Source organism: Humulus lupulus, chromosome 2 (assembly GCF_963169125.1).
Source record: "Humulus lupulus chromosome 2, drHumLupu1.1, whole genome shotgun sequence".
In the NCBI taxonomy this organism is placed as follows: domain Eukaryota; kingdom Viridiplantae; phylum Streptophyta; class Magnoliopsida; order Rosales; family Cannabaceae; genus Humulus; species Humulus lupulus.
In genome coordinates this window covers 3640435-3664086 of record NC_084794.1, presented here as the reverse complement: position 1 = coordinate 3664086, position 23652 = coordinate 3640435, and the positions used below count along the sequence as shown (strand labels likewise).

The 23652-nt window shown below is 33.7% G+C and overlaps 1 protein-coding gene across 1 annotated transcript; it reads left to right on the top strand.

Annotated features, from left to right (window-relative positions):
• Positions 1–12280: 12280 nt before the first annotated feature.
• Positions 12281–19724, top strand: LOC133815784 (uncharacterized). Its single transcript, XM_062248585.1, has 2 exons — positions 12281–12754; positions 19412–19724. The coding sequence occupies exons 1-2, from the start codon at positions 12316–12318 to the stop codon at positions 19444–19446; spliced, it is 474 nt and encodes a 157-aa protein (XP_062104569.1). The 5' UTR covers positions 12281–12315; the 3' UTR covers positions 19447–19724.
• Positions 19725–23652: the final 3928 nt, after the last annotated feature.

Below are 23652 nucleotides of genomic sequence, written 5' to 3'. Positions count from 1 at the left end.
TTCTCTTCAAACTCTAAACGATTATTTATATACTATACTATAAAAAGAAGCCCCAGATACTAGTTAATAAAAGAAGGTCTTTTCTAAAAAATAAAAAATAAAAAAGATGTCGTAATAGAAGACCAATGAGATAGACCCAAAGCTAGGCCAGTCAATTAGTTAAGAAAGTCTCTTTTAATTAACTCATATTTATATATACTTTGTCTATACATATTTATATATGTACATCAATGTGAATGCACAGTTGTCTATATATATATATGTGTGTGTGTGTATTGTTTACAATATAATATAATAATTTGACCGATCGATCGATATATGCATACAAGGAAACAGGTTGTTGCATCATTATTATTTAACTTAATTGACTACTTTTTAGAAAATGTTGCTGTTATACATATATGAAAATAAAGTACACTGTTACGCACGCATGCATGAATATGAATCATAATTTTTTACTAAATAAATTATATACCCACCTACTACTACATACCTACTATCATATACATATATAAATATCACATTAGAGATCATATAACTCATAATACATCTCGATTGTCAAAAGATATATTTAGAGAAAAAGCGCATTGAATAACGATCGAACAACGTTCTCTTGAGAGTCATCTCCATCGTACGTAAAAGTTAAGACAGTGGTTTATCTAACCCAACTCGATATCGACCGATATATGGCTCCCATTCACACTATAATGCAAAACCAAGCCCGAGCCCAAGGCCGAGCTGCCCTAGCCGAAGCTCAAGCCCTAGCACAAGCTCAGACCCGAGCCCGATCCCAAGCAGTAGCTGATGCCCGAATCCTAGCCAGAAGCCGAACCCAAGTTCAAATCCTAGCCTTAACCAGAGTCGTAGCCCAAGCTCAAGCTCAAGTTCGAACCAATGCCCAAGCACTACAGCGAGCCCGAGGACTACATGCACAGCAAGGCCAAGTCCATGGCCTAGCCCTTGCCCTAGCCATATCCCAAGGCCGAGCCCAAGGACTCGCCCAAGTCTTAACCGAAGTCCGAGCCCGAGCCAATCTCTGGCGAATGTAAGCCTTAGCAAAACTAGTATGAGATGGCTTCATCAGCTCCTAACGATCCAGAGTTTGTGTCATTATTGAGTTTGTCTTATTTTTCATGTGTCATTTATTAAATAATGTTGTTTATTGTAGCAGTTCCCACATATAAGTTTGCTCGACTTGTCCGGTGGGCTTGCCATTGAATAATTTTAAGCTTAATCTTGTTTATAAGACAATTTGTATTAAGTTATGAATTAGATACATAAATATATATTTATATGTATAAGGAATTAAAGAAGCAACGAGAAAGAATCTTGAGAACTTAGAAGAATGAGTTGTGTATATTTGTAGAACAACATCTAAAACTTATTTATAGATAGAAAATTATTAACAAGTATTAATAAAATATAATTATCCTAATAATATCTTAGGGATAATCCAAATTAATAAAATAAAATTCGAACTCTATTAATATCTATCCAAACTATAAATCATATATAATTCTATATACACATCATCACTTATTAAATATGGGTAAGCTAGGGAAAAGTGACCTAATCACCATCTCAAATTGCATCGCCATCGGTGGGTGAATCTTATATTTATATGGACTTTGTTAATTTTGTATTGTGTTTGTGAATCACTCTTTATGATTAAGATATATGTGGGACTTTATAATAAGTCTAAATTTGGACCATTTCATCCAATTTATCATGAATGGTAATTTTTCGCCCTGTCCTCTGGAAAATATAGACAAGACACATATAATGAAAACATAAAAATAAATAAAAAAACAAATAAAAACAGAAAAAAAAAATATATTAATAGAAATAAGTTAGAAAAATAAAAACATAAAAATAAATAGAAAAAATGATAATAAATAAAAAACAGAAATATAAAAAATAAAATAAAAACTATATATCACACAACCACATATATATACATACACATATATACATAGGCAAAAAAAACAATAAAAATCAAAATTAAAACTCACTAACATATATAAACACATATATACACATATATTTTAAATATATTAAATAAATACATAAAAAATAATAATAAATAAAATACTTAAATATATATACCTGTATATATGGCAGTGGCCGTTGCGTGGTGGTGGGAGGACACGGTGGTGGTGGTGGTGGTTGAAGAGAGGAGAAATCGGAGAGTGAAAGTGCGGGTCAAAGGAGAAGGTTGAGAGAGGAGAGATCAGAGAGAGAGAGGGCGGGTTCGACGAGAAGATGGCCGGAGACAGAGAGAGGGTGGTCGGAGAGACGTGAGAGATCAACAGAGATCGAGGAAAGAGAGAGACTAGGGTCGGAGAAATCGAGGAGAGAGAGGGACTGGGGTCGAAGAAATCAAGGAGAGAGGGGTTTGGGTTTTTTTTTTTTTCAGGAAAGAAAATGAAGGAGAATAATCCAAAGGGCTGGGTTATCATAGTTACTATTAGCGACGACACGTGTCACTGCTAATAAACTTTATAATGACGTGGTGATTATTAGCGGTGACACGAGTTGCCGTTAATAGTCGATAAAAAAATTAGGTGGAAAAATTCTTACTTTCTTTTCAGAAAAATTTCAAAATTATTAAGGACGACAAAGTTGCAACTGTGATTATTAGTGACAACACCTAATAGTCGAGAAAAAAAAATAATAAGTAAGAAAATTCCTACTTTTTTTCTAAAAATTTTCAAAATTATTTGGACCAACTTTATCGCCTCTAATTTAAAAAAAATTCGTAGCTGATTATGCTGGTGGACAATTGTATGTATTAAGGTCTTCTTTTACATAGAAATGTAAAAAGTTGTTGTAGTAGATCGGACAAAGGAGAAAGACCACCCTAAAGCTAGGCCAGTCAGTTAATAACGAAAGTCTTTGTTAATCAAGCCAATGTGAATGTACGTGCGATGGTCAATATATGTACGTGGTATATTTATATATAATATATATATATATATACAGCAAAAAGGATTATTATTATCCCTCTTGGCTGTGTGTACGTATATACAAATTGTCTTATATATTGTTTACAAAAATAATCATAATAATTTGACCAATCGATGATATATTTGTTGAGATGCATACAAAGAAATCGGTTGTTGCATATTTAATAGTATTATTATCGCAATTGACTTCTTTCAACGTTGCTGTGCTGTGCGTACATAAGATGTGCGTACATAAGAATTTAATAATACAATAAAATAATGAAATCTATGCGATTAGGTGCATGTGAATAATATATCATAATATTTTTACTAATAAATAAATTATATATAGAGTATATATATCATATAGTAGAAGAGATAACTATTCATGCATATCGATTCAACCTCCAAAGATTGATATGACTCTCACTCCAAGAATAAAAGGAGACCAAGCCAGAATCCTATCATCAGCTGCCCGAGCTGCCCTTGACGAAGCTGAAAAGACAAGCGCCTTTCACCAAGCCATAGTACGTGCCCGACTCCAAACAAGTCAACGAACCCGGGCCAAAGTGATAGCATTAGCCGGAGACGTAGGCCAAGCTCAAGAAATAGTTCGATTCGATGCCGAAGCACTAGCAACATTCCGACGCAAACCATTCAATGAAGTCGACCGAAAAATCCAAATCCGAATCCACGGCCTAGCCCTTACCCTAGCCTAAGTAAATAATGTTGTTTAGCCTAAGTTTTCATATATGTATGAACGATTTGTTCGCTTGGCTTGGCTTTAAATAAATTAATTAATTTTAGACAATAATCGGCATTTATTTATTTATTTTTCTATTATTATATATTTGTAAGCGTAGCCTAATATATATATATATATATATATGGAATATTAGTTCAAGATTTTGTAGATGATTAAATGTGAAGTTATATATTTATACTAGATACAAGAAACGTGGAATATGCACGCTTGCTTAATTTTATTTATTAAATTTGTATTATTGTTATAGAAATATTTTAAATAAATATAAATAATATTATATATAAAAAATAGTATAAACATATTAAATGAAATATTAAACCAAAATACTATTTATGATTTTTAAATATATATATATATATAATATGATAACTTTTTAAAAATATAAATGATAGTTTTTTTAATAAAAATTAAGATTATGTATTATATATTATTATTATTATAATATTTAAATTTATATTAATAGAAATATTAAATATCTAGTTTTATATTAAATATTATTATAATAATAATATTTTATAATATTTGAATTGATATTAATATAATTAGTATAAAAATAAAATTATATATTATTATGATAATAATATTTAAATTTTTATTAATATAGCTATTAAATATCTAGTCAATCTTGTATTATATACTATTATAATAATGATATAATTATTATATATGTACTCTTATATTAAATATTATTATAATAATAATATTTTATAATATTTAAATTTATATTAATATAATTAATAAATATTTATTTTTAACTTAATTTTAAAGGTATATTCCGTTAAATATTTAAAATATTAATGGAAAAAAATTGTTAAAACCAAAAAATTTCGTTAATAACACACTTATTATATAGAAACCACAGATGTTGATGAGGTCCAGCCTATTTTTATTTTTTATATATTATACAAAATGGGCAAAACAAAATTAATTAACATCTTTTAAAAAGAAACCCAAGATATATTTCTGATATTTATGCATAAAAAAAAAGGGGTAAACCCAGATATTTTAAGATCTAGCTAGCACTTTCTCTTTTGTGTGCCTTGATTCTTCCTTAGCTTTACCCCAACGTTTAGGCCGAAAAGACACAAAAAAGATTTCTACAACAGTCATAACATAACGTTGAAATTAAAGGCCTAGCTAGCTAGCTATGATGTGGATCACAAAACCAACATCATGAAATTTTAGATTACATCATAACAAGTGATCAGATTACAGGGAATTCATAATAGATGCAGGCGAGCTCTAGTCGGAGGACAGCTAGGGTTGATTATTTTTTGGAGGAACAGTGTTAGTCCTGCTCTGCAACATGTACTCAGACTTAGTCAGACTATGAGTAGAGGTTTCAAAGTCTTTCGGAGGGTGGACAGTGCTAGTGGCTGACGAAGCCGTGTGTTGATACATGGCAGAACTAGTCAGACGAGAGGTTGCTTCTTTTGAAAGAGTGGCAACGCTAGTATGTAACGAAGTCGTGTACTTCCACATACCAGATTCAGTCAGACGAGAAGTAAGCTCTTTTAGAGGAACAATGGTAGGAGTTAACGAAATCACCGTGTACTGGAACATGTTAGATACAGTCCAACGAGAGGGGTTTTGCTTTTCTCTAGTCATTGTACTTCTACAGCAATTGAGGGATTGCTTAATTTTCTATGAATAAGTCTTTCAGTACACAATATATATATACACACACACACAACTTAAATATTATCACTTGTCTCAACTCTTGCATATTATTGTTTATAATAAGCAGAAGACAGCTCATGAGTGTGAGTTGAGAAGCAACTCAATTAGCAAATAATTTATAATAACCACTAATTGTAAACCACCGACTCTTGCTATTATAAATAGCTTTTTATTACAAATGTATGTGTGAGAATAAAAAATAATAATATACATACACTCCACAAAACATATTTTTGTTAAATATTTATAATTTGAATTTAGCCCTAATTAATTCAAGAGAATCAAACAATAAATAGCCAAAGATTAGCGGAAGTGTACCAGAGTCCATTGAATCGATTGTACGAGGTTATGATCTTCCGAATTTGCAGTCAAAACTTTTGAGAACCTTAGTCTCTTGATGATGGGGATTCAAGAGTAAAAATATACGTACTGCAAATTGGGGACCATTACCTCTTTATTAATAACTGACAAATCAGTAACTAATCTTTATTTACTATTTGTAATTTGGCCCCTCATCAAATCAGAAATTGCCTTTATGGTATTCACATATTAAAATCATGACAAGCATGCCCTTAAGTCATAAACTTTATTCCAAAATAGACCACATAATTTCGACTCATTTATATGATGACCCAACACACATTTTATATATACAATTGTGACCCAAATAAATAAATTTCTAACAATTTTATTATTCATCGGACAAATTCTTACCTATACTTTCAAAATTAAGGCAATACAAATTATTACTATATCTTTTATATATATCATCAGGTCAACATCTACATGTGTGTACACACAGAGAACTTATCACTTCCCATCAACGCTTGAATATTATTGTTTTATAATAAGCAGGAGAAACAACTCAGCATGAGCATACATAAGTCCAAAAGAATACCATTATCAAATATCATCTGTCAACAATCAACATATAGATATATATTAATTAATTCATGTGAAATACCATTATCATATATCATCTGGCAACAATCAACATATAAAAATATATAGCTAACTTTCTCCACTACTAGAAATATCGGTTTTTATACCCAGCATACAACAAAATTGAAGTAAAAGCATTTTTAAACTCTTTTACTTCGTTTTTGAATTTGACACTTAAAAAAAAATAGATATTACGCACTACAAAAAATATGAATTTTGCGCTGGCAAAATCCATATAATTTTTCCCGACGCGATTTTGCGTTGGCAAAAAGTGACGACGTACACCATCGATAATGTGACTTTTGCCGACGCAAAACGCACTACGCCGGCAATTGTATATTTTGGCGACGAAAAAATGCGCCAGGAAAAATAAGGATGCACCGACGAAAAATTTTGTCACAAAATTATATAAAACACTTTTAGCGGCGCAAAATTGTCCCGGCAAAGATGCTTCTTTTAGTGGCGCAAAAACGCGCCACTAAAAGACACATCTTTTTCCAGCGCAATTTTGCGTAATTTTAGTGCGCAATTTTAGTGGCGTAATTTTGCGTCGGTAAAAGTATTTCTTAAATAAATTTTTTTGATAAATTACTAATTTTATTTTCAATACACTGATTCTGATTTCCAATCAGACAAATACAGTCAAAAATCGACATCTGGGTCAGTGTTCACTCTTTGTGGAGGAGTTGTTGTTTGGAGAAGCATTAAACAATCCAGCATAGCTGATTCAACCATGGAAGCCGAATACATAGCAGCTAAGGAGGCGGTTTGGTTGAGGAAGTCCTACACTGATCTGGAAGTTGTTCCACATATGGATAAGAGCCACTAATCCTGTACTATGACAACAGTGGAGCAGTAGCTAATTCCAAAATACTGAGAAGCCACAAGAGAGGGAAGCATATAGAAAGGAAATACCATATGGTAAGAGAGATTGTACACCGATGTGATGTGACTATTATGAAGATAGTGTCAGAACAGAACCTGGCTGACCCGTTTACCAAAACACTTCACTACTACAAAAACACATTTTCAGACACTTTTTTAGGGCATTCACCTATATGCGAGCCCTAAAAACAACTCCTGGACTTTTTAGGGCTTGAGTTGCGAGTCCTAAAATCTATGTGTGTCAAGTTTTTTTTTTTTTTTAATAAACACCTCCTGGACTTTTTTGGACACTCATTGCAAGTCCTTAAAAATTTTCTTTTAAGGCTTGCGGAGCGAGTCCTAAAAATTATATGTGTCCTAAAAGTTTGAATTTTTTTTAACAAACACCTCCTGGACTTTTTGGGACACACGGTGCTAGCCTTAAAAACTTATGTGTGTCCTAAAAGTTTGGATTTTAAAATATCACAAACTCCCTCCAATCCATCAAATCACTCAATATTATAAAAAAACACAACAATAACTCAAATCATTCTCTCTCTCTCTCTCTCTCTCTCTCTCTCTCTCCCGAAGCTCCCTCTCTCTCTCTAGCTCATCTCTGCCATGGCCAAATGGCCGCCTTGCCGTTGCCGCTGAACGCCACGCGCCACCCCCCGAAACCTCCAAACCCTAGAGCTTAGCCCCTCACGCGCGGCCTAAGACCCTCAAAGTGCTCGTCGAAGTTTATGCGATTTTGGGTTTTCCCAAACTTTCCAGCCACCTCAAGCGACCACGAGATGAACCACCACCACCACCATATTCCTTGCATCTTGGTCTTCAAAACCCACTAAAAAATTAGTGGTGTCGCCACTTACTCCGGCCATTCTTTTAGGGTTCGCAATGCGATTCCTAAAAAATCTCAGTTTTTAAGGCTCTCAAATAGAGGATTTGCACCCTCGTGAGTCCTAAAAAGCTTTTTTTGTAGTAGTGCTTTCTGAAAAGTCGTTCGTGGGTCACGTGCGCAATATGAGATTAAGGGTGATGCCTCACTTGCTTTGAGGGCAAGTGGGAGATTGTTGGACTAATTCTCTAAAAGCATGTAAAGACATTTTATTTGTTTTAAATAAAAGTACAATTTTATTATATTTGAATATTATAATTATTTTTTGAGTTAATTATATAATAATATCAAGAAAATTCCCTATTCATTCATGAGAATATGATCTTGTATTAGTACGAGAGAATTAAGATCATATATAATGAATAAAAATTTCGGTAACATATTAAAGTGATGAATTTTTAATGAATGGTTATTAGTATGGTTTACTAAGCATACGAGATGCAAGAAATCTAGATTCAGATTACTGATGTCGATAGACATCTTAGTAAATGTGTTGTATATATAATATAGATTATATATGACAGGACCGATGAAAATTAATTATTTTTATAAACTTGTCGTTTGACGTAAAGATTTAATTCTTATCATAATAAATGATCATTTGTAGATCAGTCTAAATCCTGAGTATTCATGAACTCCTGTTTATGTTTATTGGGTATTTTGATTCACTCGTTAAGATCTCTTAGAATAATGAGGCTAATGACTTTTGTTTTGGAGATTCAATATCATGGATGACTGGGAACATGAATTACAATAATGGAATTCATGCTTTCCCAATGGATCGAATTTTGGTATCCTTAAGGGTTGATTCTGGAATTGAATAGTTATTGAGCTCAAATATATAATTAGATTATAGATTAATTATTCGTTATAGTAAATTAATGGTACTTTAGGATGAAGATGTAATTAGAAGGGTAAAACAGTAATTTTGACCAGCTCTAATTAACGAACCAATAATGGAGGAAAAAACTACATATATCGATTATATCAATGGACTACTAGAGAAAACTCTGTAAATATAATTCTATAAATACTTAGAATGCAATTCCATATTTATAGTGGAGTAGTCATGGAATTAATAAATAAGATTATAAAGAGTTTAATTAATAATCTGGTTTATTGGAGCTTCGTATTATAGGTCCATGGTCCCCAGATCACCTATGCCCTACACTATCAAGGGTAAGGATGTCAAAAGAAAAATTAATATAAAGAGAAAGGACTAAATTGCAAATGAATTAATTTTCTAGGGCAAGGAAATAATTATGTGATAATTATGGGTCATTGATTAATTGTGAATTAATTAATTATTTTACTATAAAAAAAACTATAGGTTAAAATTAATATTAATCTTGTTTGGATTAATATAAATAGAGAAAATAATAAATATCTTATTTATAATATGATATTTATTTATTTCATTTAAAACTTAAATTTAATTTTGAATTAACTAATATTTATATTGGGATAAAGATTAATTAAACAAACATATGAGAAAATCAGGACACCTGATACAGGCTTGGGCTACACACACTGTATTGTATATGTACAGTGTGTGTGGCGCCTATACCAAGGATTTTTAATACATGAGATTTGAATTTTAAATTTCAAATATTTTTGTTTAATTAGATATTCAATTATTCTTTTTAAATATGATTTAAATAAATAATTAAATGAAAAATATCTTATCAATTTTAAATTTAAATTTATTTAATTAGATTAAATAGTTTATAAGTGCGATAGTACCTCACATAGGATTCATTTTTTTATATATCTTTATAAGTGGAACTACACCAAGACACTTTAATTGACCATACCATCACCAGAAACTTATATATATAAGAGCAACTCTAATGGTGGCTACCCCAATGGTGGCTTAATATGTCCAAATTATCTCAAAATATTTTTTTTATTTTCTCTCTCATCCACGTCACTTTTGACAACTTTTTTCATAAAAATGCTTCAATGCTAAGCCAATTGTCAACTATGGTCCCACATATTATTATTTAATATATTATTTTGTAATTATAAATAGTGTCACACTAAATTTTTTAAATCTATATATTAATATAAATAAATATTACATCAATTGATAATATTGAAAATTTGGATTTTGAGGATTAGTAGAAGGAGTATTTTGAAAATTTTGATTGAAATGAAAATATTGAAAATTTGGATTTTTGGGATTGGTATGTGGAAAAAATGATGAATTTTGAAAATTTAGATTTTAGGAGTTGGTATTTGGAAAATTTTGAGAATTTTGGGAATCCATTGTTAAGAAAAGAAATTTTGTGATATTGATAATTTAGAAGAAAATGTATGTAATGGTGTAAAAATTGAATAAAATAATAAATAAGTATTTATAAAAAAAAAATTATGTAATAAACAGTAAAAAAAAAGGGTAACAAAATTAAAACAATAACAAATATATTTATATATATATAATTAAAAAAAAAAAAAACTTCAAGTGGCAACGATGCCTTAGATTTATATACCCTCCAATGCATAAAAAAGAAAACTGACAAAAAATAGTCAGAATTGGTCAAAGAGCCAGTGCGGTTGGCAACCGCAGTGGAATTCTTAGGACGTATGTAATTAGAGGCTGCATGTAGGGCCCATTTCTGTTTTTTTTTTTTTTTTATATTGATATTTTTACATATTTTTTTAATTTCCTTTAAAATTATTGTTTTGTAGTCCATTTTTTTTCCTTTCAGTTTGGCCCCCCTTGATTTAAGACTCTTGGTTCCGTCCCTGCTTATACTCTCTTTATTTTTTGAATACTCACACCCTTGGTAACTTTTCACTTCTCTCACCTACTATATATTTTTGGACACACTATAATATAATATATATTAGTTTAGTTACCATAGACTACAAAGACTCTTGAAACTTTGCTAGACATAATAAAGATAACTCTTGAAAAATAAGTATGGTAATGGAGAGACCAGTCTGAACGCACAATTATTAATTGCGCAAAGGTCATTGCTGTTACATAGTTTATTGCTGAGAGATATGTTATGTTTGGAGTAGTGGAATGTTGATTTTTGGTGACGTTTGTACCTTTACAAGCTTCGATGAAACAAAGAATAAATAAGAGAAGGATAATTTGGGTATAATATTATTGGGATTGGAAGAATGGAAAGGGTTTTCAACCCGTTTATTTTTGAAAAACTTTATTCCAATATTTGGGTGTATCACTTTTCCAGTTGGAGTAGTTATTCCTAACACAAAAGTAAAACCAGACATTGAAATATGAGCACACCTTAGGAATTAACAAGATTCCATTTCAATACTCATTCTTGTCAACCAAAGAGCACCTTATATATTATAGATTACACACTCTTAGTTTCAACACGTACTTGACCTTTTAGTTTTCACACACTTGACGTTTGCTCGAACACCTCGCCAAGAGACCAAGTCACCTCTTAAAACTTTGTTTTATATATATATATATATATATAGTGACTCCCTATATATATATATATTTAGATCACTCTACAAAAATCTAGAAAAAATGGAGAGGCCACACACAATTATTAATTATAAAGGTCTTTGTTAACTTTTTTGCTGGAAAGAAGGTCATCGTTTATTATTATTATTATTAATTAATTAATTAATTTAAGTCACGTATATAATGTCTATATATATATATATATTTATATATATGTACTGTGTGAGTGAGTCTATGTATCAACAGCAAGAATAATGAGTATGAATCAACGCGGCGAGGCTTAAGAACGTTCTATATATCTTTTCTTCGTAGTACGTAATAATATTTTAACCGATAAAACTATATAACTTCTTAAGATCGATGTATATATAGATAACTTTACTAAATTTGATGAAATGTATTTATATATATATATAAAAAAAAAACGAAATATTATACAGATATTCAGTGAAAATATATGACGTTGCATTTGTTAATAACGAAATTAATAATTTTCTTTGCTGATCAAAAGTTTATAATAGATTGAAACTTTTAATAATTGTATACATAAGTCTAGTTTGGGGGTCAGAGACTCAGAATTAATAAAAGATTAATAATTTAAAATTATTTTCATAAAATATACAAGAACTTTTGTGGCTGTTGAGTCTTTGTTTATATTATTTGACTTTGTAGAAAACGCTGTGTGATCGAGCTTATATAAAGGGTGTCTTTTTTTCTTATATAGCCAAAGAACGACGACTTTCTTTGAAGAACCGGGCACCATCGAGTAACAATGGAGACTGGTTGGAAAATGCTTCGAGAATTCGCAGGCCGAACAGGAGGCGCGGCCAAAGACTACTGTACTTCAATCAAAACTCAATTGAACCGCGATCCTGCTCACCAGGAAGACCTGCGCCGTGCCAGAGAAAGAGGCGAAGCGAATGGCCGTGCCCAAGCCCAAAAAGAAGAAGAACATGCCAAGAAGGCCAGAGCCAAAGCTCTTGCTGAAGCTAAAGCCAAAGAACTAGCCGAAGCTGAAGTCGAAGCCCAAAAGCAAGCCCTAGCTGCTGCCCGAGCTAAGGTTGCAGCTGAAGTCGAAGCCCAAAAGCAAGCCCTAGCTGCCGCCCGAGCTAAGGTTGCAGCTGAAGTCGAAGCCAGAAACAAAGCCAAAGCTGCAAAAAGAGCTAAACCTGCTGCTGGGGCCGAAGTTTTTCGCGAACTCCGGGAGGCTGGTAAGAAAAGAAAGGAGTGGTTCAATTTATTTCGAAGAATTTACATTTTATATTGGTTTTCTAATGAAGTTTTCAAAAATATGACTTTGTTTTAAAAAATTCATTCTTATGGATTTAGTTTCTTATATTTTTCTTATATTTACTCTTAATTAAATTTCTAATATTTAGTTAATTAAAAATTGTGTTTTTCATACTTTGATTTTTTCTTTAATAAATTTTTGAATATATATTAAAAAAAGTATAATCTTCGTATTTTTACAACATAAAAGTTATTTATGAAAAATTCCTATTTATTTTAGTTTACATTTTTGTTTCATGTTTGATGTTGTCGTTTGCAATCATGGGGTTTTAATATTTATTTTGTAATTTAATATCCTGTCTAATTATATTTTATAGCTCAATATTTTTGTATCTGTCAGAGCGAGCATGATAGTTGATGGTTTATGAGTTTTGGTTATTTGAGTATGAGTGGATAGTGTAGTAAATGATGAAAAAATATAGTGATAGTTTTGATAAGATGAGCTAAGTATGGTTGATGGCATTGGTGTTGATAATGGGGCAAAGGAGAACTTTAATTTGAGGTATATATATAGGAGAGGAGTAGAAAAAGGAGTGGGCTTTCTTATTTATTTATTTTTTTTATTGTAGTTTGTTGGTACATGATCAATACATGAAATTAGTATTTATAGATGCCAAAGTCGGTCTTCATTTCCAAACCGACATTACACTACTGGCTATTATCATTTTGTCTAGATTTTTCCGATGTACCTGTTTTAGCATATAACTAGAAGGTTCTACACTACTAAGTTTCTAGAAAATCTTCTAGAAATTCTTATAGTATTCTTCATATTTCTTTGAAAAATCTAGAACAATTTAGAAATATGTAGCAACTTTAATACTCCTCCTTGATACATGTTTCTTTAACTCCGATCATGTCTCGCAGTAGCTCAAATTTTCTTCTTGGTAGTGCCTTAGTGAATATATTTTCCAATTGTTCTTCAGTCCTGCAATACTTTAGCTCTATTTCTTTATTTGTTTCATCTTCTCTTGATACTTGATGCTTATACGTTTGGTTCTGCTATGAAATACGGGATTCTTTGCCATTGTTATAGCTGATTGGCTATTGCAATAGATTTTTATAGCTTCCTCTTGTAATTCTCCCATGTTTTCAAGAATTCTTTTGAGCCATATAGTTTGGCTTGTAGTCATAGCTGCTGCGATATATTATGCTTCTGCTAAGGATTGCGCAACAATTGCTTGTTTCTTAGATGCCCAAAAAAATATTCCAGATGCAAGTGTGAAAGCATATCCTGACGTGTTCTTCATGTCATCAATTGATCTTGCCCAGTCACTATCTATGTAGCCAATCAATCTTGAGTCTGGCGTGTCACCATACCATATTCCGTAATGATTCGTTCCTTACAAGTATCTAAGGATTCATTTGGCTGCTCCGTAGTGAACTTGACTCGGATCATGCATGAATCTTGATAGGAGACTAACTGCATACATTATGTCTGGTCTTGTAGTGGCTAGATAGAATAAACTGTCTATTACACTTTGAAATCTTTGATTCATCGTCTTTTGGTGAGCTGTCCTCTTTCTTGAGTGCTTTGTTGTTGTCTAATGGAGTTGATACAGTCTTGCATCCCTCCATTTTGATCTTTTTTCAAGATTGTCTTTGTATACTTCTTTTGCAAAATGAAGATCCCAGCTTCTTTTTGAGTTATTTCAATTCCGAGAAAATAATGCATTAATCCAAGTTCAGTCATCTCGAAACTTTTCATCATATCTTCTTTAAATTGTTTAACCATCTCATTACTTCTTGTGTAGATGAGATCATCGACATATAAGGAGAAAATAAGTGTGTCATTCGTACCTTTAGTCTTGATGTAGAGTGTCGGCTCACTATTGCTCCTCCTAAATCCTTGTTTAGTAAAGTGGTTGTCAGAGCTAAAGCTGGGATTCACAAACCCAAAGTATATATAGCTTCAGCAGAACCAAAGAGTGTTAAGGATGCTTTACAAATTACTCACTGGAAAGATGCCATGGCAATTGAGTTCAAAGTTTTACAAGCTAATTCAACTTGGTCTTTACTTGATCTACCAGCTGGCCGAGCCCCTATTAGATGCAAATAGGTGTTTAAAGTCAAAGAGAATCTTGATGGGTCCATTCATAAGTACAAAGCACGACTTGTGGCTAAAGGGTTCCACCAACAACATGGCTTTGATTATAATGAGACTTTTAGCCCTATGGTGAAGATGGTTACTATTAGAGTTCTCTTAACAATAACTATCTCCAAAGGTTGGTGTATTCGTCAATTAGATGTGAACAATGCATTCCTCAATGGTGACTTGCAAGAGGAAGTGTACATGGTCAAACCTCTGGGGTTCGAAGATAGCTTACATCCTACAAAATTTTGTCGCCTTCACAAAGCGCTTTATGGTCTAAAACATGAGAAGTTGTCCAATGCACTATTCAGCTATGGTTTTGTCTCTACTAAAGCTGATTCTTCCTTATTTGTCTGTGCTACTTCGAATTTTTTGCATCTATGTTCTTGTCTATGTGGATGACATTTTGATCATAGGCAACTCTAACATAGTTATATCTCAGCTGGTTTCTGATCTACATTCTTCTTTTGCTCTCAAGGATTTAGGCCAAGCTACTTATTTTCTTGGGATTCATTTCACTCATACCACTGATGGGATTCATTTGTCACATAAAAAGTATATTCGGGATCTTATTTGTTGAGCTCAAATGCAAAATGCCAAACCAATTGGTACTCCTTTGAATGGTGGTTTGAAACTCTCCAACTGTGGCAGTGATCCTGTTGAAGATGCCACTCTATATCGGCCTATTGTAGGAGCTCTACAATATGCCATTATCACTAGGCCTGAGATTGCCTACTCTGACAACAAAGTAGCACAATTCATGCACAATCCTCTTATTTCTCATTAGGTTGCTGTCAAGAGGATTCTTCGATATCTTGTTGGAACTTTAGATCATGGTGTTCATCTCCGTTGATCTACTAATTTGAACCTTGAAGCTTTCAATGATGCTGACTGGGCTTCAAATTCTGGTGATCCCAGGTTCACAACAGGCTTTTGTATATACTTTGGCGGCAATCTCATAGCTTGGCAGTCAAAGAAGCAGGCCATAATTTGATGTTCCTCAACTGAGGCTGAGTTTTAGAGTTTAGCAAGTGTTGTCATTGAGATCACATGGAATTACTCCTTGCTTCAGGAACTTCGTCTGCCTCTTTGTGTACCTCCAATAGTATGGTGTGACAACCTTAGCTCTGCTATTCTCGCTGCAAATCTTGTTCTTCATGCATGTACAAAACATATAGAGATTGACCTCTATTTTGTTCGTGACAAAGTTTTGCAGCATCAAGTTTTTATCAAGCATGTCCCAACTCTTGATCAAATTACTCACTGTCTCACCAAGCCAGTTTCAGCTCTCGTTTTTCTGATCTCAAGGACAAACCCAGTGTTGTGTCATTATCCACAAGAGGAGGGTTGTTAAGGAATTAGTTAGTTATTAAGTGCTTAAGTTTGTTAAGGTTGTTAATCTATTATTAATGTTGCTTAACAACTTTCTCTATTCTATTAGATCCTAACTAACTCGTTGTATATAAGGTGCTAGTTCCTCTTTGATCAGTAGAATCAATACACAAATCTTCTCATTGATATTCTTTCATTTCTTTGAAACCTAATAAATACCAACTTACATGATGATATACCGTTACACACTACAAAAAACAGGGGCTATACCGAGAAAAATGTCGTCGGTATAAGCTCGGATGTTCTCGATTTAAGTTGTATCGAGAACATGTTCTTGTTAGAAAGTTCTCAATACATCCTCGTCGGTAGAGGTAAACTTCTACCGAGGACATTAAATATGTTCTCGACATCGCCTATATACCGAGGACAACTATTCTTGGTATACAGGGGCAATATTGTTGGTGGAGCCTGCCAATTTTGTCATCTGGCTGGGCTATATTGAGGACAATGTCCTCGGAATAGGCTGAACTGAGAATTTTTACTAGTGCAATATTTTATTATTTATATATTTATTTAATTTGAATTAAATAAAAAACAATAGATTAAAATTAAAACACTTATATTAAACATTTAAATAAAAACATAAGAGTGTGTTTGCTCAATCAAAATAAATAGTTGTCCTAAAGATGATAAAATAGTAGTCTATAAAAATAAACTCATACATAAGTCGTACTGACTCGGTTCTCCAACATCGAGATCATTAGGTGGTGGTGGGGTACATTGAGATCTCGGGGTGATACAATGAGTCTGGATGTGCTCTTCTAATTGTTGAAGACGCTCTCTCATCTCAACAATCTCTTCATCTCTAGTTTGTGGAGGATCAGTAGTAAATGGAACTTTGTCCCTTATGTTAAGGATACGTCCATATCCTTTTGGGTGACCATGTTTTTTTCCGAAGACAGTTTGTACCAAAGACAAGTCGTCATCTTCAGGCGCGCTTAAAATTGGTATGGAACTCTCATTACCAGTTGACTGTGTCTGTTGTGTGTTGCGATATGCACACAATTGATCATATAATACAATATATAATGTAATTATGTATTGTAAATAAATAATTAAAATTTTGAAAAATGTTTTAAAAAAAAACTTAACATGCCCATGTTTTTTGGCTGTTTCTGTCACTCAACCTGTGCCGGATTTGTGGTGAGTATCCATCGAGGTATCTGGGATCAGCTCAAGTGGCCCGGTCTCTAAATTTCCCTGCCACGTACATAGTTTTTTTAAAAAAAATTATTAAACGTAAATAAGAAAAACAAAATTAAAAAAATTTAATTAACTTACTTTTTTGTAGCGCAACGCTGGGATGGACTGAGAATCTCCATAACAGAACTCTTTTAGTTTCTTCGTATTTTCCTTGTTGACCCCAGAACATTTTTGCGTATCCGACCATTCAACTTCTTCAGCTGTAACTCTGGTCTCATAGTCATCTTCTCCAAGTCTATTGTGACACTAACTGTGTAACATCCGCTTCTATTAGTAAGGATATTTTGGTAATCTGGCTTGGGTCAGGGTATTATAGTAAAATTGTATTTTTTTATGTGTCTAATTATATGAGTTATGATATGCATGAATCATGGCTTATGTTTTCTGCCAGTCGATCTACACATATGTTTCTTCAAGTATTAGAGAGTCTAATGGTGATAATAGTTACAATATGGGAGTCAAAGTAGAAATATAAGCTCTTGTGGTAGAAAGCATAATTTAGGAAAAGTAAAACTATTAGTTTAAGTAAAAGACAAGTGTGGGTTTTGGAAGTCACGTTAAAAGATTTAAGGGTTAGGGATATTGAGGTCAATTGGGTTTTTACACGATTATAATCAAATTAAATAAATAATAAACTAAGTTTAGATGTCGTACGATTATCATACTACCCGATTGCGATATACGAAAGGCTAATAGACCAAGAAAAATTCTCTCATTCTTGATCCAGTCTTGAGGCCTAAGGTTTTGGGAGAAGAGTATCGATATGCGTTTTGGAGGGCTAGGAGATCTCTTAAGGAGCAAGGATCTAAGCTTTGTGGCTGAGATTTTGATCGATAAGTTTTCAAACTTTATTGTTGGAGTTTTATGTCAGATCTAGGTTTTGAGGTTTTGAGATGAATTTAATTGCTTTTGAGATTATGAATGTTTATTATAGGTATAAGGTTTTTAATGTTTGGGTTCCAAGGGTTATAAACATGTTAGGACAGCTGGTTGGGTGAATCGGGGTCAAAATTTTGCGATTTGGGTCGATTTCTAGGGTTAAAAGTCGCAACTGCGATCTCCAAAAATAGAGACCTAACGCAACTGCTACCTAGCTAGTTTGGCCTAGCGCTATGTGAGCGCGACCGCAAAAGTTGCCCAGAAACCTATATTTTAGGGATTTTAATGCACCTTTTAGATATTGATTGGTACACTTTGGTTAAGGGCGACCGCAAAAGTTGCCCAGAAACCTATATTTTAGGGATTTTAATGCACCTTTTAGATATTGATTGGTACACTTTGGTTAGGGCTTTATGTAGTAGAATTTTAATACTTTCTTAAGGATATTGTGGGTATGGATTAGACTTAAAAGGATATAGGTGTATTTTAATATGGTTTGGTTTGGTTGAGGTTTTAAAACTTTAATGTTATGTGATATGTTTAGGCTCACTAAGGATACTTGTAGAGATGTGTTAGGGTGTGTGGATCACTACTACTTTTAAGGTAAGAAGAGTGGACACCTGCACACAGGGTGTACGCTTGACGTACTCTTATTGATAGAATTGTTATGTTTAAATTATGTTGTTAGATGTATGGTATGAAAGTGAATGTAATATGTTTTGTTGATGCTTGTAAGAGTGATATGTTGCTTAACATGCTTATGTTCCTAAATGCATGTCTATGTTATAAATTAGCATGCTTATGATATGTTGAAAATGCATTCTTATGTTCTTATGTGCTTCAATGCACTACGTTATTTTTGTTTTGGATATGATTGATGTTAATGTTATATTTATGATTTAAATTATCTAATCTTGCTTTGAATTAAGAAGAATGTTTTTGGGTAAATTAAGGGGGTTGTGTCCTCCACAGCTCTTCTTGTTGGGCTTTGGCTCACGGGTACTCTATGCTACAGGTATTAAAGCCAAGAAAGAGTTTATATGGAAATGAGTTGGAGAGCTTTGGCGAAGGGCAAACATGTCACGGATATCATGACCGTTAGGGTCGAGCCTATTTGGAGAATTTGAATGTTTTACTGTCTAGATTTCTAAGATATGCTTTATTTTAATTTCAAATGATGTTCTTAAGTTTTGTTATGGAGTCAAATAACATATTTTAGTTGTTTAAATTGAATTTATGAAACTTTGGAGTTTCTTTTCTTTTTAAAACGTCAGGTTGTTATTTACATTGGTTTCTTTATAAATAAAGGAGGTTTTCCTTAAAAATTAGTTATTGTTTAAGTTAATTAACGTCCACTACAAGATAAAGGCTCTACAGCGACGACTTTTGTCGTCGCTGTAGATCAAGAAGTCGTCGTTGTAGGTAGACAGCGACGACATGTCGTCGCAACAACAGCGTCACTGTAGGTCCGTATGTGTAGCAATCTACGGCGATGACAAAACGCAGTCGTCGCAGTAGGGTTTTACTACAGCAACGACATGTCAGTCGCAGTAGGAAATCTTCTTTTTTCGGTTGGACTGGGATATTGCGACGACATGTCATCACTGTTGGTGGTGCAAAAATTTGAAATTTTGAATTTCAAAAAACTTCTACAGCAAAGACATGTGTTTACTGTCCTTTCTTTAATTTGTAAAACCATTTGCATGCCACTATGCTCTTCCCTTTAGGTCTAGTTACTAGCTTCCAGATCTTATTCTTAGTAAGTGACCTTATTTCATCTTCCATTGCCTTGGTCCATTTTTCAGAATCTTTGCAGTTTACAGCCTCTTCATAAGTAGTTGGTTCAGTTCTGTTTAGTCTCACTGCACTAACAAAAGCATATGTCAACACTTATTCCCATGCATTGAAGCTAAATTTCTGATTTGGATTAGGTATCCTTCTGGCTCTATCTCTTGTTAACTGATAGTCAACTAGGGGTTCTGTTTCTTGCTGTGTTTCTGCTGTAGGTTCCACCTGAAAAATATCATCTTGATTTGTTTCATTTTGGGTTGTTTCCACCTGATTTGTGTCGGGTTCATGGTGTTCTTGTGTTTCTTGTTGGATGTCGGATTGGTAGCTTATTGTTGTGCCTGCATTGTTAGTTTCTAATAGAGTTCCTGCACTAGAATCAAAGTTAGAAACACAAGGGAAAACATTTTCTTTAAATATAACATCTCTACTTATAATTGTTTTCATACCAGAATTTTCCCTTACCCATAACCTATACCCTTTTGTACCTTCGGGATAGCCTAGAAAAACACATTTAAGTGCTCTAGGTTCTAGCTTTCCTACACTTTTGTGTGCATAGGCTGCACAGCCAAATACCTTCAGATTGGACAAATCAGGTGGCTTACCAGACCACATTTCTTATGGTGTTTTGAAGTCTATAGCACTAGATGGGCATTTGTTAATTAGATAGGCTGCTGTTAAAACAGCCTCTCCCCAAAATCCTTTTGCTAATCCAGATTGGATTAGTAAGCACCTAACCTTATTCATTAAGGTTCGGTTCATCCTCTCGGCAACACCATTTTGTTATGGTGTTAACCTTACTGTTTTATGCCGCTGAATATCTGTCTCTTTACAGTAATTATCAAATTGATCATTACAAAATTTCAGTCCATTATCTGTCCTTAGAGTCTTGACCTTATGATTAGTTAAGTTTTCCATTGAGTAAATTTTTGAAATGCTTCACTCTTATGTTTAAGTAGAAAAACCCATACTTTCCTAGAATAGTCATCTATAATAGACATAAAATAAACACAACCCCCATGGGTAGATAATTTTTCAAACCTCCAAAGATCCGAATGAACATATTCTAGTATATTTTTAGTTTTATGCATACTGGTTTTAAATCTAAGTCTATGATGTTTACCTAGGATGCAAGACTCACAGAAATCAACCTTACTAACCTTATCACTTCCAAGTAGGTTCCGCTCATACTTTCCTAGAATAGTCGTCTATAATAGACATAAAATAAACACAACCCCCATGGGTAGATAATTTTTCAAGCCTCCAAAGATCCGAATGAACATATTCTAGTATATTTTTAGTTTTATGCATACTGGTTTTAAATCTAAGCCTATGATGTTTACCTAGGATGCAAGACTCACAGAAATCAACCTTACTAACCTTATCACTTCCAAGTAGGTTCCGCTCACTCATTATTTGCAACCCTCTTTCACTTATGTGGCCCAACTGTCTATGCCATAGAATAGCCTTTTGATCTTCAGGTGACTGTGTTGTTGTATTGTTACATTGAATCACAGGTTCTCCTTGTAAGTAGTAAAAATGTAACGCCTCACGTCACTATGGCTGCTTTCTGGAATGACGACTGGCCCTACAAACCAACACGAGTCTTTCCAGCGTGCTTTGTCCTCACTTGCACACTTCCTGGGAAAACTTCCCAGGAGGTCACCCATTCTTAGATTACTCCAGGTCAAGCACGCTTAACTTTGGAGTTCTCAAGTGATGGGCCACCGAATAGAAGATGCATCTTGTTGATATAGGTTGTACCCATCAATCCATTTAAGCCTTCTTCAACTGTGTAGTCCCATACCTACACAATCTTAGAATAATCACACTTGACCTTCCTCGGGCGGTATGGGATTGCACAGCTTACCCGGTTTTTCCCCTTACGGATCACAGGATTCTGACTGTCACAATCACCCCCCCTTACAGGCCCGACGTCCCCGTCGGCCACACTTTCGGCTGGGTCAAGGCTCTGATACCATTTGTAACGCCCCACGTCACTATGGCTGCTTTCTGGAATGACGACTGGCCCTACAAACCAACACGAGTCTTTCCAGCGTGCTTTGTCCTCACTCGCACACTTCCTGGGAATACTTCCCAGGAGGTCACCCATCCTTAGATTACTCCAGGTCAAGCACGCTTGACTTTGGAGTTCTCAAGTGATGGGCCACCGAAAAGAAGATGCATCTTGTTGATATAGGTAGTACCCATCAATCCATTTAAGCCCTCTTCAACTGTGTAGTCCCATACTTACACAATCTTAGAATCATCACACTTGACCTTCCCCAGGCGGTGTGGGATTGCACAGCTTACCCGGTCTTTCCCCTTACGGATCATAGGATTTTGACTGTCACAACAAACCTTCATGTTTATGGCCTTTGATGATTGTCATAGCTCCCTTGCTTAGTCTCATAGTTCCTGCCTTAATTTTACTTACAATTCCCATGTCATCTAATACACTTATAGAAATTAAATTTCTAGCAAGTTTAGGAACATACCTAACCCCTGTGAGAGATCTAATCACCCCATCAAACATTTTAAAACTTACTGTTCCTAAACCTTCTATTTGACATGATTGATTGTTGCCTAGTATGACTTTTCCACCTTTTGAATCCCTGAAATCAGTCAAGACATTCTTAGAGTTAGTCATATGAAATGTACAACCTGAGTCAAGAATCCAATCATCTTTGAATTTGGTAGCTACCACATAAACTTCGTCACTATCATATCCATCATTGAAGTTTACTGATTGTTGCTCTGATTTGTGTCTTGATGCATGATAATCTGATTTTTGTGAGTCTGAGTCTTGTCCTTCTGTCCGAGCCTTGTTCTTCCTTTTCCATAGATAACAGTCCTTTTTCATGTGTCCTGGTTTCCCACCCTAGGACCCTTAGATTGTGACCTGCCTCTGCCATTGTTAGGTCCTCTACTAAATCCGCGACTATGACTTCGTCCTCTGTGATGATGTTGCTTTCTGTGATGTGGTTTTCCATGGATTAGATTAAGTTCCCCATTTGATGACCCCTGTCTTTCTGTTTTCATTTCTAGATCTTTAGATTTAAGAGCTGAAATAACTTCTTCTAGGGTAATTTCTGTCCTGCCATATTTTATTGCTATCTTGACTTCCCTATAAGAATCTGGTAGAGAATTTAGAATAATGATAGCCTGGTTTTCATCACTCAGTGCCTCATTCTCCCCTGAATTTGCAAGCTCAATGTGCATCCTTAAAAATTCATCAAGATTTTGCTCTAAAGTCTTAGAGTGACTCATCTTGTACCCAAAGATTCTTTCTTTTAGAAAAATCTTGTTTGTGAGTGATTTCTGTTGGAATTGCTCCTCCAACTTCTTCCAGATTTTAGCTGGTGTTTCCTCTTTATCTACCAATCTTATTATTGCATCTGAAAGATTGAAGATAATGATCCCTGTAGCTATTTCTATATACTCTTCTTGCTGTATCTTGGTTGTACC

Bases quoted from the DNA above. Each gene is read 5' to 3' on its own strand.
- LOC133815784 (XM_062248585.1), top strand. From the start codon at position 12,316: ATGGAGACTGGTTGGAAAATGCTTCGAGAATTCGCAGGCCGAACAGGA. The intron at 12,755-19,411 runs GTAAGAAAAGAA...TCTATGCTACAG, and splicing joins TCGCGAACTCCGGGAGGCTG to GTATTAAAGCCAAGAAAGAG.